An 18,158-nucleotide genomic window follows, 5' to 3' on the forward strand; every position below is an offset into this window, starting at 1 on the left:
GGGCGTTGCCCTTAAGCTTGTCCATTCAAGGACAACAGTTCATGGAACGAGAGGGCTGTGCCCTGGCGGGTTCGAACCACCGACCTGTGGCTTCCAAAGCCAACGCTCGACCACTGAGCTAAAAGCGGATTGCTCTTAAGCTTGTCCAAGCGTGAACGATCGTTCATGGAACGACAGGGCTGTGCCCTGGTGGGCTCGAACCACCGACCTGTGGCTCTCAAAGCCAACGCTCAACCATTGAGCTAAAAGGGTGTTGCCCTTAAGCTTGTCCAAGCGTGAACAATCGTTCATGGAACGAGAGGGCTGTGCCCTAGTGGGTTTGAACCACGGACCTATCGCTTGTGAAGCGAGTGTTCAACCGCTGAGCTGTTGTCGACGACTCGAATGAGTCAAGAGCATTGGTCTAAGCGGTTTGCAGCTCTTGGAGTAGGCGCGGAGCGCGAGCGTAGGTCTGAGACCGCTTGAGAGCAAGATGCGCGCTGCGCTTGGAGCATTGGGCCGTGGGCCGACGACGAGAAGTTGGGCATCAACGATGCGTAGGCGTTTGTGAGCTCACGGAGCTGTACAACGCTGGTGTGAGGTGTAGTAACCTCCGCCGTCTTAACAAGACGTGACCTCGCTGAGGAGAGTTTCGAGAACGGAATGTTCTCATCTTAGTGGGGGAGAGTGTAACGGGGTTACATGGTGTGGAGCACACAGGGGTACGAAGTACCCGGAGAGCTAACAAACTCTCAGTACATAAGCTGGAGAGTTAACAAGGTCTCTCAGTACGTTGGCTGAAAGCCACACGTTATGCATTTGATTAGGTTTAACTATGCTAGATAGTTAAAGAGATACATTTACCCCTAGGCGGCTTGGCCGCAATAATAGTAAATAAAACACTTCTGGTTTTGAAGCATAAAAGTTAAGGTGTTAGCTTTGAGCCCTGGTCTTGGGCTGTAAGTGTCCTTTGGATAAGGAACTTAGTATTAGTGACTCTTTGAGTCGAACGTCTTCCTCTGACGCTAAAGCTACGGCAGCCCCGCTGCAAGTTGCGTCACAAGGCGATTGAACGTCGCCGGGACGTTAGACAAGCCCTGCGGCATGGCGAGCCACTCCCAAAGCATGCCGCTTGGAGTGCTTACCGCGGTGAGCGGGATGTCACTCTCCCGCATTAGGATCTGGTAGTATCCGTCTACCAAATCCAGCGCACTGTACAGTACGCTCCCGGCCATGTTGTTTAACAACACATCCTTTCGTGGGATTGGTGTTTGGGCCGGCACCGTTGCGTTGTTCAGCTTGTTATAAGCGTGAACCAGACGCCACTTTCCGTTCGGCTTCCGAACGCAGAAAGTCGGCGTCGAGTGCGGGGATTTCGACTCCCGCACCATGCCTGCCTTCGCTTTCGCGGCGAAGAAGGCATCAATGACCTCGCACTGTTCGCGCGGGAGAGGCCACTGCCTCGTGACACAATACTTTGTGCCGGGCACGAGATCAATCTCATGCCGTGCGCCTCGATCCGGTGGGAGTTGGGTCGGTGGGTGTTTGTTCACCACGTCCGCATACTCCGTCACCAAAGGATACACCGGATCCTTGGGGCTCTTGAGAATCTCAGAACCCAAGCGCGCCTGACGCTGCTTGTTTAGGTCTTCCAGGGCGTTCTCGTCCAAGACAGAGGAGGAGTTCAGCTCCTCCTGAGTGGTCTCAGGTCTCATGAGCACCATCTCAGCAATCTCTCCAGCCTTGAGGTTGGCCAGGAAAGACTCAACCGTCATTTCCTCAAGGTTCAGTAGCTCTGCAACCTCTGGCAACGGTTCCAAGTGGACACCAGATGCCTTGACGGGTAAACCGGTCTCGCCATCGAAGATGTGATAACACTCTTCCACCGGCCTTGTCGGAGGAGTCCGAGCCCTGGACTCCGAGTCGCTTGAAGCGACGTCGATCTGAACGAAGTTCGGATCCGACTTGAGGCGGCGGCGTCGTTGACGACGGCAACCGTGACGCGGAGCTTTGCTGCCCACGTCTAGGGATGACGGCGCTACGACATCCGAGACACTCGTGGTCTCGTGTGGTACTATGGTGAACATGACTGATTAATGCTCTGTCGGACTGCGCAGGGCGGCTGGCACCGATTGCCTTGCCTCGCCAGTCGATCCAGGGCTCGTGCTTCTCAAGCCAGAGCATGCCCAGGATCATCTCATATGGATTTATATCGAGAACAGTGAACTGCTCGCGGCTGTCAAAGTCTTCAAACTTGACGGCCAGATTCACTTGGGACGTTGTGGACAGTGACGTCCTTCCCGTCGGCCAGTCGCACTGACACCATCCCGTCGCCCTTGCTTTCTCTCAAAGCATCGGACAACTTGTTGCTGTTACGAGCAACCGTCTGGCGACGTGCGAAATTCTTCGACGCCCCAGAATCGATCAAGATTCTAAAGGGATGATCGTATCCCCGTACACATCCGTGTACTACGAGCAACCCGCCGCTGCTCTTCGCCGACTCGAGAGTGCGAAGACTCTCAGGGGCTAAGTCCCCGTAATACGCGCCACCCGCGCACCCATCACGAAAACTTAGTTCTCCCCCAGTAGGGCGCCCTTCCCCTACTGGTTCCCGGCGCTCCCCTGTCCTCGGGATCCTGGCTTCTACCAGCGACCGTTGAGGACGGGCTCGGGGAAGGACCGTCTGCGGAGTCTTTCCGCGGGACAGTCGCGCTTGAAGTGACCCATCTTCCCGCAGCCGAAGCAGCGGATGTCACGCTGTTCGGCGGACCCGAGCTCCATGGGAACTGGTCCGTTGGGGCTGGTTCGACCGGGAGCCGACGAGAAACTACCAGGCCATGCTGAGGCCGGCGTACGCGCCTGGCGATGGCTGTACTCTTCTTGAAGAGCCACTTGAATCGCCTCTTCAAAGGTGCTTGACTGCACCCGGAGCAGCTGAGTGCGTGCGGGGCTCACTCGAAGGCCGTCCATGAACACAGTCATCTTGATGTGTTCGTTGAGTGGATTTCCCACTAGGGACGCCGTGAGCTCCCGTATCTCTTGCACGTACTCGTGCAGTTCACGCCTCCCTTGTTTACACGAGAGGAAGCGCGAATGCTGGCGGCACTCATATTTCGCCGGGAGGAACGCGGCTCGGAGCTGTTCACACAACTGAGCCCAGGATGAGAAACATCCAGGGGATGTTGCTTCCCTTGTGTACAGCACGGCCGTTAAGGTTGGAGAGTGCAAAAGCAACACGAAGTTGCTCGGTCGAGATCAGAGCCGCGTCCATCGCGAGATCTACTTCTCGGACCCAGAAGTGAAGGTTCTCGCCTTCCTTCCCTTCATACGGCTTCACCTTCAGCCGTATTGGCTTCGGGTGTGGCGGATTTGTTTCCGCCGCCGGAGCCTGCAGGTTCTCCCGCACATGCGCGATGAGGCCCTGCTCGTAAGCGTCGAGCGCAGTGACGCGCTCGAGGTGCTCGGCCGGTGTTGACACCACCAGGCTCTGCAGGGCCTCCATCTTGAAGATGCCTGCCATCTTCCGAACCGACTCGAACTGAGAGTCGTTCATATGGGAGAAGTCGCTCCTGTCCATGGCAACGAACTTCGGAGAGGTCCAGGTAGTCTACCCGCGGTGGCGTGGATTGACTACAAGTGCTACCAAGTGTGACGGGGTCACACAGCACCTTGCGCTAGAGGAAGTTATCTTCCGAGAGTATACAAACTCTCAGTGAACGGCAGTTCACAGGTCCCCTCTTTATTCGAAAGAGAGCGAAGTGACCTGATTAAGGTAGAATGTAAACTGAGTATATTTATAGGTAGATAAAGCTTGGGTTTAATACAAACTATACGTCACCTATAGAAATGCGATGTCGTTAACCAATGGTTGGCTTTGAACGACCTTGGTACTTTGTACCAAATATCTTGAAGTATGACATGTCATACTTATGAAGTGTGACGTGTCACACTTCATGTAACCAGGGTACACTTAGGGCTACGTACCCCGTTACATAGGTAGCGTAACTAGCGTCAACTGGGTCAACGTTCATGCAACATGAATATGTGGTCACATCATAATGCTTTGTAAAATCAAAACTTTCAAATCAGGTGGAATTCTTGTTCAAAAATCAACAAAGAACTCCCTACATACAAAACGCCAGGCTTTCAAAGTGTAAGATAAAAAAAATATAATCATGAATTTATCGTGCATTTTGCAGTAGTAAACGATTGGGACAAAAATTTATCTATAGATTCTGTCCATGTTGGCATCAACAGTTTTCACAATCGCAAAGCATTAAATTCTGTTTTGAGTTGTGTTTTTGTGCGGTTCATGTATCGAAAGGTCAACCCCGTGATCATAGATAAAATGTTCATATTTCGTGAATTCGTCTTAGCTGTGAATTCGCCAGCACTTTATAAATGTTAGGTGGCTGGTGGTATGACTGTGCTTGGACATTCTCCATCTCCATTCACGCAAAAGCTTGTACCCAGCTTAAATTATTCAACGGGAACATCGATCTTTAAACCTCCGGGTGTGAATTAGTGCAACAACAGCATCGGACTTCCAAAACATCTTATAATATCTACCGCACGACCCCCCCCTCCCCCCCTTTCCTAGTTCTATCCCCCAGACTCATCGTTGCACCAACGAGTCTAGTTATGAGGACGTAGTATTTTTGTCAGAAGCAGTTCCATGACACCAGAAGAGCCTTCTGTAATTGCAAGTGATTGGAAGGGTGCTGAGTCGAATGTAGGTAGATGTGCTCTCTTTGGCGGCAGAACTACTAGTGCAATTTACGGACAGAACAAGGCTCTACTGCAGAAGGGTATTCGTGATTGACAAGTTTTTGGTGCACTCAAACTCTTCTGTGATACGGTCCTCGAAATTATTGCTAATAAGAAACCCAATGCAAACAACGGGTTGAACGAAAAACACACTGTCACTCTGCGAGCTAAGAAAATGTTTAATAGCCAGGTGTAGAGTGCTGCTGTATGCGATGTGCGTAAAAGTACAGGCTCGGAATACTACGTCAAACTAGCCTAGAAATCAACATATCGTCCCAACGGTAGCCGTTTGTCTTATCTTTCCACTGCACCCGATACCGAATGCAGCTTCCATCCTTGACACGATCGATAATACCAAAAATAACTCCAACATCAGTATCGCTTAGCTAAACATTCTTACGTTCGTTCATAGAATTAGTAGCCTTGCCAGGTTTTGCCCTGCATGAGGTGTCCATAATTTCCGGTCGCAACAACTTGCATCCTTCAGATACATCGCATTCACCCACGGCAACCCCTTCGTAACGCAGAGTCTCGCTTTGGTTGACAGCGCGAAAGCGGCGAAGATTGGAATAAGTGGGGTATAGAATGGTCGACAAATTTTGTGAGTGAAGAATTTGCTAGTGAGAAAAACTTGTAGATCGTCAACGATCTAGATGGAATAAGATTCATGCACAAACGTGCAACATCCTGTCGCACAGTATCCGCTATCTTTCTGTGTTTTATCCCAGCCTTAACATCTTTTACTGCCAGTCATGAAATTTTTGCTGCTTTTACGGTCAGTAGTGATAATAATCCCTTCGCTTGAGCCCGCAGATTCTGTACTGATGGAGAATATCCACTCTCCACCAAATGTAGGTCCCCAGATACAGCGACGGACAGAATGTTACTTGGACAGTGAATCCAACTACCCCTTTTCTCCTCTGTCGCACGCTACCTTCCCAAGCTTATATTTTATTAGCTGTGAAACAGACTTGATTAAAACTTTAAATAAAGTATCTGATCGCAGCCATTTTCTGTTTGTAATGAAAATTAAGCTGTATGTTATGACCCTTGCTTGCAAAGGTTATACCGCTCCAAAGAGGTTATAATCCGGTTACTTTCAGTGACAATGTGTACACCACACCAAGCGTTGCGAAAAGATTCGACAGCGAGTTTCCAAATATATATGATTGATTAAGCCTAAATTCTGCATTTTATGAACAACAAATGACATAATCATACCAGCACATCTACAACAATCGACGAGCGAGATGTGGACTTCGGTCATCTATGACGTCATCTTGTGTGTGTCGTATGGACTTCAAAGAGGTCAACGCGGCTATCCAACTTGCACTTATACTACTGTAACGGGTTACATGGTGTAGAGCACACAGGGGTACGGAGTACCCGGAGAGCTAACAAACTCTCAGTACATAAGTCGGAGAGTTAATAAGATCTCTCAGTACGCTGGCTGAAAGCCACATGTCATGCATTTGATTAGATTGAACTATGCTATATAGTTAAGCAGATACAATTACCCTAGGCGGCCTGACCGCAACAATAGTAAAAAAAACACTTCTGATTTCGAAGCCCCAAGTTACGGTATTAACTATAAATCCTGGTCGTGGGCTGTAAGTGTCCTTCGGATAATGAACTAAGTATTAGTGACTCTTTGAGTCGAACGTCTTCCTCTGACGTAAAGCTGCGGCAGCCCCGGTGCACTTGGTAGCACTTGTAGTCAATCCCGCTTCTGAGTCGGTTGACTATATCCTCTGAGAGGATGGAACACCCCGTGTTCGCGAATTTGCCCCCGGCGCAGCAGAACGCGCTTACTAGACTTATGCCCTTGCTTGGCCCAGAAGGCGTGGCTCATCTTGCGTCACAAGGTCCAGAGGCGGTCACGGCCAGGCTGGAATTTTTCTCACGCGACAGGAACGTGCTCTTGGAGCACGTCTAGAGAAGATGAGCGCCGCAGCGACGGCGGCGTGGATGACGACATTGTGAGCGTGAAAACTTTCAAAGGGAAGGATGGAGAGAATCTCCTTTTCGGGGCCCGTGAGGTCGAGATGACCATGGGATCGGCCCTGCTCCAGTCTGAGCATCAGCGCGTGGCGCTTGCTATCTCCAGGATTGGAGGCCGCGCTCGCAAATGGGCACTAACGTACGGCACGTCTGTTGGTGCTTCATTTCTCACTTGGGGTTAGCTGAAGCAACGCTTTCGCGCGTGTTCGCGCCGCCTAATCAGGCGTACCGTATTCGGTCGAAGTTCCTTACTACCCGGCTGGATAAGAAGAAGTTATTGGGCTATGTCCAAGAGTTGAGAACTCTTATCGCCGGAATGGCGGCGGACCCTCTTCCAAAACTGGACACCGTGACCGTGCTCATGGAGGGACTTCGTGTGAGCGCAGCTCGAACGGAAGTATTCCGTGTACACCCTAACGCTTTCGAAGAGGATGTGGATGTGGCATTGAGTGCCGAGCACAACTTCAGGTCGGCTCGACCAGATTGGAGCGCTGGCAACGCGAGCTCTTCGGGTGGTCCGGCGGACCATGGGCCTCAGCTATGCTGAAGACGAAGAAGGGGGGCTTCTTGCTGCGGAGTAGCACGCCGACATCATCCGATGTTTTGTGTGCGATAGCACTAAGCACTTGAAGGTCTATTGCCCACTGTGCAAGAAGCGTGAGTCTCCGGTGAGCCAACCCGCCGGGTCATCGCCGGGAAACGGTAGGCGCGGGACGGCCAACTGGGGAAAAATTGAGTTCTGTTGTGCCTGGAGGCGGTAGAGGGCAACGGGGCTCAGCCCCGAAGAGAGATGAGCTCTATTTCAAAAAGAATGTGTGCAAGCCGGGCTTGCTGGTTGTTCAAGCGAGCGTGAAGGGCTTTGCGAAGCCGTGGAGAGTCTTGATTGACTCGGGAGCCTCGGGCAAGTTACCCCGTCACTCCACCCTGCAAGGGAATCTGCTGTATGCTGAGGCACTGGAAGCGCCAACGAGTGATACAATCTCCGTCCGTCTCATGACAGCGACACTGGTAACTGTGGCGAAGGTCTCTGTTGACCTTGGTGTAAAGTTCGAGAACTTTAATAGCGTGGAATGCTGTTTGGGCTTAGACCTGAATGCAAGGTATGATCTCACCCTTGACATGGCATGGCTGGAATGACATGAGCCATGGATCGACTGGAAGTCGAAAACGATGGGTGCTTCGCACCCTGCTCCTAGTGGATCTTTGGTGAGTCATAAACCCACCTCTGCTAGGAAGCAGAAGCGCTTTCGGCGCGAGCACAAGGCCGAGGCGTTGGTATGTCAGAAATTGCTAGCAACGAGGTTGCTGTTTGCCCTGAGGGCGTGCGTGGTGCGGCACGTTATCCACTGAGCGGTGCAGGTCAGGTCAATGACCAACGGTTGGGTTCTGGTGAGGACGAACGTGGAGTGGCGCGTAATCCACTGAGTGGTAAGGATTTGGTCGATGACGTACCGCTGCGTGGCCCGAGGGCTGCAGTCGACTGCGAGTCGAAGCATCGTGGGCGCGGCCCAGGAGATGCAGGTGAAGTGACACCTAGCTCACTGTGTGAGAGTCAATGACCTCTTGGCTCTCAGCCAAGTACATTGTCTACTCTTCGAGGAGTGATGGTGCTGCTGCACTTGGTGGTGGTGATGGAGATGTGGCCACACCGCTCTCATTCGGTCGCGAAGGGAGAGGCGAAGAAGATGCAGGGCGTCTGTGACGTCTTCGACGTCGGACAAGGTGTCCAACGTGACGAGCGGTGAGGCTCCACGTGATTGCTGTGAACAGCTGCACACACTCGTCAATGTAGTGACGAGGGGGGGGGTCGAATGCGACATCAGCCTTAACGTTCTGCCCGCTGTAGATGCTTTGCTAGAGCTGGACGAGACGTCCATTGCCGTGTTTAGTGAAACCTTGAAGGCAGGCGAGCTAACCGAAGTGGTCCTGCTGAGACCTGAGGAGGACTTATACTCATCATCCGTCATGGACGACGCAGTCACAAAGGACACCAAGAAGGCACTGCGCGCAAGAAGGGGGTCGGCGATCCTAAAAGAGCCTTCGGATTCCTTCTATCCTGTGATGAAGGAGAATGGAGACGATGTCTCAAAAAACCTACCGACGGGACTGCCTCCGGGTCAAGGCGTGTGTCATGAGATTGACCTGGTTCCTGGAACCAAATACTGCGTGACCAAGCAATGGCCTTTGCCAAGACAGCAGTGTGTCATTGACGCATTCTTCCGTGCTAAGCACAAAGCAGGGACGGTGCGTGAGAGTAAGGCTCCGCACTCGACACCCACGTTCTGTGCCAGAAAGCCAAACGGCAAGTGACGCATTTTTCACACTTTCAACAAGCTAAATGCGGCCACCATCCCAGCGCAAACGCCGATTCCTCGCAAGAATGTTCTGCAAAACAGAGTGGTAGGCCGTACGTTGTACAGTGCACTCAACTTGGTCGATGGTTACTACCAATTGCTCATGGGAGCGATCGATATTCCGCTGACAGCGGTGGGTACACCGAGCGAAATGCTCTGGAGTGACTGGTCATGCCCCAGGGGCTGCCGAACGCATCAGCAGCGTTCAATCGTCTTGTGACGCAGTTGTTTAGACCCCACCGGGCGTACGCATAGACGTACTTTGACGATATATTCGTCCATAGTCGTGATGAGCACGGAAATGCAGACGTGAAGAGCCACATTGACCATTTGCGAGCGGTGCCCGGGGCCATGTGCACTAAAAGGTTGTTTGCCAACTTGGACAAGTCCCTCTTGGCGCGGAGGGGAAACTTTTCCTCGGATGCTTCATTGGGAAAAGTGACTTACGGGCACATCCAATCAAAGTCAAGGCCATCGTGGACTGGCCGGTTCTCAAGAGCCAAAAAGACTTACGCAAGTGGCTAGGCTTAGTCAATTACTTGCACAAATACAGTGCAAACCACGCGGAGATGGATGGCTCGGTCATTATCAGATCGCCTTAAGAAGGATGCACCATGGTGCTGGAACGTCAAGCACCAACGAAGTCTTTGAGGCTATGTAGAAGAGCCATTCCAGGCTCCTATCCTTGCGCTACCGGACCCGATCGTCCGTTTAGCGTCGTCTGTGACGCCTCCGATTTTGCAATCGGCTGTGCTTTGCTACAAGCAGACACCGAAGGACGTGAACGCGTTATTGGGTTCGAGTCTCGCCAGCTCAAAGCTGCAGAGAAGAACTATCCAGTTCATGACCAAAAGCTACTTGCAATGAAGTATGCTCTAGTAAAGTTCAGGGTAGACCTGCTAGGCTCTAAGCCTTTTGTGATCTTTACTGATCATGTACTGCGACACAGTCGCCTCATCTCTCAGAAAATGGCTAGAAGACGTTCCTTCTTTGCCGAGTACAGTTTCGGGGTGAAGTACAAGCCGGGGCGGCTTAATGTTGTGGGCGGTGTGCTCTCGCGCAGGCTGGACTGCGAATTAACCCATGCCACGACAGTGACGTCGTCAGTGCCTGACTTGATACGCGGAGCGTATGCACAGGACGACATGTGCGTAGCGCTGGTACGAGCTCTTGGGAGCGAAGAGTCTAAAGACTCTGACAAGGAATTGTCTGGGCGCTTACGCGCGAGGCTGCAACGATACTCGCTCGATAGCGGCCTGCTGTACTACAGCACCGACTCTGCGGATAAACCTCGTGTAGTCGTTCCTCATGATGAGGGTCGGAAGTATCGAATTCTCTATGAGGTTCAAGATACCCCGTGGGCGGGTACTTAGGTCGGGAGAAGACCTATGGCTCGGTGAGCTCGATGTACTGGTGGCCCAAGATGTATAAGTGGGTCGGTACCTATGTACGCACGCGTGAGACGTGTCAATGGACGAAGTCCGCGCCGAGTACGGCAGCGCCGTTAGTGAGTTTGCCTGCCCCCAAGGAATGCTGGCAGTCCATGAGTATGGACTTTGTGTTTGGCCTTCCCAAGGATAAGGCAGGAAACACGGGTATTGTGGTCTTGTTAGACCGATTGAGCAAGATGGCTCATTTAGCTGCGGTGTCGAACACAATTGATGGTGAGGGTACAGCTTTGCTGTTCTTAGACCGAGTATTTCGCCAAGCAATCTACATCAGCATGTCATGTAACATGTTAAGCCTACTGATCAACTCCAAGCGCAATAGAGACGCGAGCCTTACGTCTGCGGTAGCCCCTTATTTTGTAGAGGTTTCACCTTGCTGCAAAGTGCTGTCGTCGCGACTGTTTTTTATTATCAGTGTGTATGCTGTTGCTCCATTTGTTTGGCACGCTACGTCCTTTGTAAGCGCATTCATTTGCTTGGCCGATTTTTAGATGACCTGGGCAAAGAGATGGTAGCTATGTGCTCGAGCATATCTCCCTAAAGGAAGGACGTGCTCGAGAACGTGCTCATAACGTTAATATGCATGTTAATCATGAACATGCGAAGTTGGTGAGCGCTCAGTACACCTGCTTACACTGATTTGGAAAATATAAGTGGTCAATATTAACATCGCGACCATTATATGAGCGCCCACCTACCTTACAAAAATCAAGTTAAACATACATATTTGGAGTACATGTGGGGCTAGGCAAATTGGAATTTATCCTTTTTAACAGAAAATTTTGTAAGAGATTCAGTGAATATATGTACGGTAGGACCAAAACGGCAAATTTGGTCGGAATTCACAAATATCTTGTCCAGTGCACATTTTTTTACTCCGGAATGATGGCTCGCACGAACAGACATAAGCGATCCCGATTCTGTAGAATGCTGGTAAATGCGCCGGTTTTGGGTCAAACTGTGCTTTTTTTGCGAACTACCAGCATTTTGGCTTATTGAACTACAGTATCTAGCGATCGGCAGTCATTACATTTTGTAATTTGGTTCGGGGAAGGCTCGACCAACCTGTTGTAATCAAGCGTTGTTAAATTAAAGACTACCTGCTGCTGTCTTGTTGGCTACTCTTGGAGAGTCTCTTCACCCTTCTGTGTCGAGCATGCATGATGTAGGACGCCAAAGAGCAAACAGCAATCGTCGTACGATTCGTACGTGATTCAGAACGGGGCTGGGGGATCGCTGCAAAGAGCACGGACTGTAACGCAGTGGACTGAGATCTACAGTTAAAAGGGTAAAATCGTGATCGATGTCCATTGCGAAGCTCAGCGGAGCACAGCTACATGTACCAAGCTCCGTGCTGACACAGGTATCGCGGCGTACAGTCCATCCATGTGGGTCTTGCAATGCTTGCTGCGGTGCTCCATAGATTGCCAATGCTGGCCAGCGAACTCTGATCGCGCGGTGGAGTTTTATGAAGCTGCCGATGACATCACTCGTGGCACTTCCACGTGCTGTTTTTTAGAGTTCACGATTATGACCGGCGCTGTTGCAGATCGCGATTGTGCTCTATTTCTCGGTCTGTGCTGGCACGTGCTGGGCGGAGACGAAGCAAGATCATGTGTGTGATACGGCTTATACCCAGTTTTACATGGCATCCCCATGTTTGAGATGCGAGAGAGAGAGGGTAATAACTTATAATTAGTCTTTTTTTAGTTGTCGCTGGGCAGACACTTTTAGCCGCTTCATATTACCGGTACAGTACCAGTACAGCACCAGAATCTGTGAGCATGCTAACACGATTTGCACACCTGGCCAGCAGACTCGGTGGTGCTGCCGGCAGTTCTGCTCTCTACTTCAGTTTAGCATGACGAGATCCGAGCATCTCGCCTACACATGTAGTTCGCACCGCGAGAGTAGCCGCAGACAAAAAGCACGTCTCGTTCGTTGGCAGTGTGCAGACAGGAATTACGCTTTGCTGCATACGGTACTGCTCCTAAAATCGTTGCGGGTCCGGCGACACTACTCCGTCACCTCATCGCCGCAGACTAAGTCTTTGACGATATAGACGCCTCTCTGACAAGCAAATAACAGCAGCGCCAGGAGGCCACTCGCAGTCTTTGGGGCAAACGAAGTTAAGATTCAGCCTCACACTACGGTAGTCTATAAATAGGGTAGTGACTACCCTATTTATAGTTTTTGAGTGCCCTTTCTGCGCGACGGTTGCTAAATCGGAATCATGTTTGACAGGGTTAAACGGCGTCAGCCTCTAATTCTGGGCGATATCCAACACACTCTCGAATCCGCCTCGTGCAGCCCAAGCTCTCTGCTCCCAACCTCCACGTCATCAGTAATGGCCTCTTCCGATTTCTTCCGCGAGCCGTTCACGGTCAACAGTAAGAACGTCGTGTACACTGACGACGAGATCACGTCGCAGTACACGTATACCACCACGCGTGTGGAGGGCACGGTGGCTACTCCTGTGGACGAGAAGTTCACGTTTAAGACGCAGCGCAAGATCCCCAAGCTCGGTGTTATGATCGTGGGTCTTGGTGGTAACAATGGATCCACGCTTGTGGCCAGTATTATCGCCAACAAGCATCACATCACGTGGAACACCAAGGAGGGTGTGCAGGAGCCCAACTACTTCGGTTCCGTCACGCAGGCCTCGACAGTGCGTCTCGGCACCAACGCCAACGGTGAGGGAGTCTACATCCCGTTCCACAACTTGCTGCCCATGGTCTCGCCCAATGAACTAGTCATCGGAGGTTGGGACATCTCGTCTCTTAACATGGCTGAGGCCATGAAGCGCGCTATGGTGCTGGACCACGATCTGCAGCGTCAGCTCGTGCCGCACCTTGAGAAGATCAAGCCGCTGCCGTCGATTTACTACCCGGACTTCATCGCCGCCAACCAGGCCGACCGCGCTGACAACTTGCTCAAGGGCTCAAAGCAGGAAAACTTGGACGCTGTGCGTCAGCAGATCCGTGACTTCAAGCAGAGCAACAGCCTGGATAAGGTCATCGTTCTCTGGTCTGCCAACACGGAGCGTTTCTCTGACATTGTTGAGGGCGTGAACGACACATCAGCCAACCTGCTTGAGTCCATCAAGGCCGGTGAGGCTGAGCTGTCGCCCTCCACCATCTTCGCGGTTGCCTCCATCCTCGAGGGCTGCTCGTACATTAACGGTAGTCCGCAGAACACGTTCGTGCCTGGTGTGCTGGACCTGGCTGAGGAGAAGAAGGTGTTCGTGGGTGGAGATGATTTCAAGTCTGGTCAGACCAAGATTAAGTCTGTGCTCGTGGACTTCCTTGTGTCGGCTGGTATCAAGCCCACGTCTATTGTGAGCTACAACCACCTGGGCAACAACGACGGCAAGAACCTGTCGGCACCGCAACAATTCCGCTCCAAGGAGATCTCCAAGTCGAACGTCGTCGACGACATGGTGGCCTCCAACCGTCTGCTTTATAAGGAGAACGAGCACCCGGATCACGTTGTGGTCATCAAGTACGTGCCTTTCGTGGGCGACAGTAAGCGCGCCCTGGATGAGTACACGTCCAAGATTTTCATGAATGGCAACAATACCATCTCCATGCACAACACGTGCGAGGACTCGCTGCTGGCATCTCCTCTGATCCTAGACCTGGTGCTCGTGTGCGAACTCGCGGAGCGCATTACGCTCAAGAAGGAGGGCGCTGCCGAGTACGAGCACATGCATTCCGTTCTCTCTATCCTCAGCTACATGCTCAAGGCTCCTCTCGTGCCTCGTGGCACACCTGTGGTCAATGCGCTCTTCGCCCAGCGTGAGTGTATGATCAACATCTTCCGCGCCTGTGTGGGTCTGGCGCCCGAGAGCCACATGCTGCTTGAGAACAGACTGGCCAGCGAGATTAACGCTCGTCAGTAAGTTGTAGACTGCCTGGCAGTACTGCTATAATACCTGCTAAAGCTCTTTAAATTTGCATTTCAGCGTAGCAAGGATCAAATCATGTGGCTCACCTAAATTGGTGTTTTGAACATAAAATCAGAGAAGCAGGCTAGACACGTGGCGTGCTCTCTGATTCGTCAAAATCAAGCGTGAAGACGACATTCCGGTAGCACCACGACCATTTCCAGATCCTCATCAAACCGCCTTCAGTAACCCTATCCGTAGTCGCCATGGCCGCACCCGCGAAGATGCGTCTACGCTCCGAGAAGCACCTAGCTAACATCACCAAGCGTGGACAGGTCTCTCAGCCTCAAAAGGTGCGCACAACAGTCTCAGGTGTTGGTGTTGTAGTAATCGTTTGTACTGACGTGGCTTGCCGCTTTCAGGAGGACAAAGGATATAGTGTCGGTCCTATCTTGATGGGTTTCTTCCTATTCGTGCTTGTGGGATCGTCCGTCATTCAGATCCTTCGTACGGCACAGCTCGGTCTGTAAGCAGAGACAATTGATGCTGCTCACTGTGGGTGGAGTTGCAACAACGCAGACCAACTGCACGACACGTCCAGCGCTACATCCTCGAAGAAAAATTGCCACGAAAGAACACAAGCGCTGGATTCAGACGTAGCAAACTGCCTTATCGTCGCTAATTTAAACTATTAGTAAGAGCTTCTTTTTTTCAAATTGGTATCAGCTCAAAGTGATCACCAGTGATCAGTTGTTGGGTAGTTTGATGGCTTTTTATTGATTCAAAAGGCATTACGCGCGGGCTGTGCAAAAAGCTTTGCTCGACTTAACACGCTGTGCCTCAATTGTCTACAGTTCCGTGTGCAACGACTCGGTGTCCTTGATCTTGGCGATGAAATCGGACTTCTCGACGCAGCCGACGCACTCAACGCCGCGCTCTGCCAGGATCTTCCGCAGCTGCTTCACGCGCATCTTAGAGTAGTCTGTGTTAGCATCCGTCTTGACGGCTGCACGTAAAAAAAAAAGATCACACGAAAGAACCAGTTAGTCACTCGAACGCGGGCCCAAGGATAGCAACTCGCCACGTACGGTATCGCATTGAGCAGAAGTCGGGATTCTTCTTTTCAAGAGACTTGCAGATCTTGAGTGTATCCTTCTTGAACGTAACCTGGCGAGCCACATCCTTCTTCAGCGGCTCCAGGTTGTAGCACTGCCCAATTGAATAATCGTTAGCCTCCGTTAGTTTTCACCAGCGTTGCAATCCCGTACCAGCTTGTTATCCTTCGTGCTGAGCTTCTTGCCACAAAGTTTGGTTACAGCCTTCTCAGCCAACGCCTGCGTCTTTCCCTTGGGGTTCTCCTCCTGAAGCTGTGCGTACGTCGCCTTTAAGTCATCGATCACCTTGACACACACTGTCCACAGCAGCAGCATTGAGTCAGACATGGCGTCAATTTTGGCAGTTTCGATCGGAGTACGGACCTTCGCACTCTTTGTTGTCGGCCTGAACGTATGGGGCATTCCCCAGCACGAGCGCCACAAGTGCCAGCAACATGACATGCTTGGTCAACATTTCCGGAGCTTTAAACGGCAGATAGTCGGATATCCAAAAGTGGCGGCTGGAAGCGACGCGTGTTCGAAATGCACTAGTTTTGGGAGGTTCAGTATTGATTTGTAAAGGACCAAAGTACTTCGTTCAAGTAGTTGAAGACAACAGTATCGGATTAAAGAGGTACGTGTTATATTTTCGTTTGGCTTATTAATACATCTTCCAAGTGTAGAAATATATTGTCACCACCTTTCCGGCTATATTAACTGTGCGCAGGTTCTTAAGAGCTGCCACGTGGATCGATCCAATATGACTACATGTACAGCTCGACGGATGCTGGTCGTCGTTGCTGCCTATGAGTAGCGAGTCTGCAGGTCGTTGAAAAATCCGCTCGTCATGTTTTTCAGCTGTCGAAGTTAACAATGGCACCGTTTGTAAGAGCATATAAAGTGGCAACAACAAGAATAGTGTCCGAGCTATTTATTACCTTGGCCGCCTTGTTGGTCATGTTGTCCTTCATCAGCTGCAACTGGTAGGCAGCTTCGTCCGTCACTGCAGCAAAATCGGTCGTTAGAAGCTATTCACAACAACTTTAAGCAGTAATAACATGACCAACTTACGCTCTCCGGACGCCGATCGACCACGAGAGTTGTTGCCATAGAAAGCATCGCTCGAGATCGACTGAGAGCCCTGGAATCTTGCCAGCTTCGAGCTATCTGCCTGCGCCGCCTCACCACCGAAAAAGTTGTCGGACGAAATAGACTTGGCGTTCTTGTATTTGTCCAACGTCTGCGTTTGAACCGGAGCGGGCTGATACGTTGCCGGCGCCGGTGCTGCCGCTGATGTGCGCTCCCTGAGCAACATTCAAGCGTGTTAGATATGAAGCCAACGTTGTGGAAAACGGAGGAGCTTACTCTTCGTCCTCCTGCAATGCCCGTGCCAAGGCCTCGTCATCCTTTATCTGTTTCTCTGTTGAGAGCTCTTCAGCACTAGGAGGAGGCGGCGGTGGATTCTACATGAATAATGAGCCTAAATTAATTCAAAGACATGCGGCCACTAGGCAACACACTACAATTCAGGACGCACCTCGAACGGGATGTCGTCAAAGTCGAAATCATCACCGGTTGCGAGTTTAGTCGCACCGAGGCGTGTCGTCTTGCCTCCTGTAGACAATTTCGTGGCTCCAACTCGAGTGGACTTCGGGTTCAAGACACAAAGCCTCGACGATTAGCGCACTGCCAGCACATTACAGCCTACATCGAGCTTTTACCTTGTTCAATTTCGTAGCAGGTGTCATCACTTCACCGGACTTTGCTCCTAGCAGCACTACCGGGCGGTTAACACTCAGCAAACCTGACGGTTGAGTAGCAGTCGATAAAACCGGTGACGGCTTCTTCACAGCTGGAGTTGCAGCAGGAACTTCACGCTTCAAGTGCCCATGCACTGCAGCAGCGTTATTCGTCTCACTCTTGATCTCCACGTGCTTCACTAATGCCTCTAGACCATCAATATCATGGTCACGAGTGTCCTGCAGCAATGAAGAACCACCTATCAGTCCTAATTGTCCCAACTTGGTAAGTAATTGATAGCCAATTCGAACCTCTTCCGTTACTGGGGCGACAATCTGCAGCGTGGACGCCTTAGCCTTCTTAGCCAATGCGATCTTGAACATCTGTGCCGCCTTGGAGTTGTATTTGGCCTCAATCTGCACACACAACTCCATTAATATCTTTAAATCCTTTTTTAATTGCTCAAGTGTATCACCGTACACTCGTCATCTCTGCGGCGCCATATTGCTTAAAGAACTTGCGAGCCTCGGCGTTCCCTCCTTCGCTCATGGTCTTGAGCTGATCCTCAGTCCACTCGTCCATGTCGATGGAGCGCACAAATGACAGATGGACACCCAAACGGCGGTGGTATCCCGAGCAGTCCAAGCAGATAAAGACGCCGTACGTGACCGTAGCCCACGTCGGGTGGCGCTTGTTGCAATCGAAGCATCCCTTATTGGCCACGGACGAGCGGAGCTTCTGGAACCACGCGTCGCGCACCTGCGTTGGCACATATACAGGCGGAGAGCTCATTGCTTAATATTGATCGTCACGTCGGCGCAAAAAAAGCGTAGTGAAGTCTGAGCATTTCCGTTGCTGACGTGGTATCTAAATTTAGTCCAGTTTGTGA

The 18,158-nt window shown here is 51.3% G+C and overlaps 4 protein-coding genes across 4 annotated transcripts; 2 read left to right on the top strand and 2 right to left on the bottom strand.

Moving 5' to 3' along the window:
* Positions 1–10,506: 10,506 nt before the first annotated feature.
* Positions 10,507–14,517, top strand: PITG_01700 (inositol-3-phosphate synthase, putative; the record flags this gene model as incomplete). The annotated part of the gene is made up of 6 exons (XM_002908274.1): positions 10,507–10,765; positions 11,041–11,060; positions 11,719–11,754; positions 12,099–12,168; positions 12,260–12,299; positions 12,794–14,517. 6 exons carry the CDS (start codon positions 10,507–10,509, stop codon positions 14,448–14,450), a joined length of 2,082 nt encoding a protein of 693 aa, XP_002908320.1.
* A 147-nt stretch (positions 14,518–14,664) lies between these two features.
* Positions 14,665–15,151, top strand: PITG_01701 (uncharacterized protein; the record flags this gene model as incomplete). Its single annotated transcript, XM_002908275.1, has 2 exons — positions 14,665–14,788; positions 14,858–15,151. 2 exons carry the CDS (start codon positions 14,702–14,704, stop codon positions 14,963–14,965), a joined length of 195 nt encoding a protein of 64 aa, XP_002908321.1.
* Positions 15,152–15,188: 37 nt separating this feature from the next.
* Positions 15,189–16,034, bottom strand: PITG_01702 (uncharacterized protein; the record flags this gene model as incomplete). Its single annotated transcript, XM_002908276.1, has 4 exons — positions 15,189–15,441; positions 15,524–15,644; positions 15,704–15,846; positions 15,914–16,034. The coding sequence occupies 4 exons, from the start codon at positions 16,002–16,004 to the stop codon at positions 15,284–15,286; spliced, it is 513 nt and encodes a 170-aa protein (XP_002908322.1).
* A 183-nt stretch (positions 16,035–16,217) lies between these two features.
* On the bottom strand, positions 16,218–18,095 carry PITG_01703 (ADP-ribosylation factor GTPase-activating protein, putative; the record flags this gene model as incomplete). The annotated part of the gene is made up of 8 exons (XM_002908277.1): positions 16,218–16,387; positions 16,468–16,532; positions 16,601–16,833; positions 16,895–16,992; positions 17,067–17,177; positions 17,251–17,508; positions 17,581–17,685; positions 17,750–18,095. 8 exons carry the CDS (start codon positions 18,059–18,061, stop codon positions 16,334–16,336), a joined length of 1,236 nt encoding a protein of 411 aa, XP_002908323.1.
* Positions 18,096–18,158: the final 63 nt, after the last annotated feature.

This window comes from Phytophthora infestans, genomic scaffold, assembly GCF_000142945.1.
Source record: "Phytophthora infestans T30-4 supercont1.2 genomic scaffold, whole genome shotgun sequence".
Lineage (NCBI taxonomy): Eukaryota > Oomycota > Peronosporomycetes > Peronosporales > Peronosporaceae > Phytophthora > Phytophthora infestans.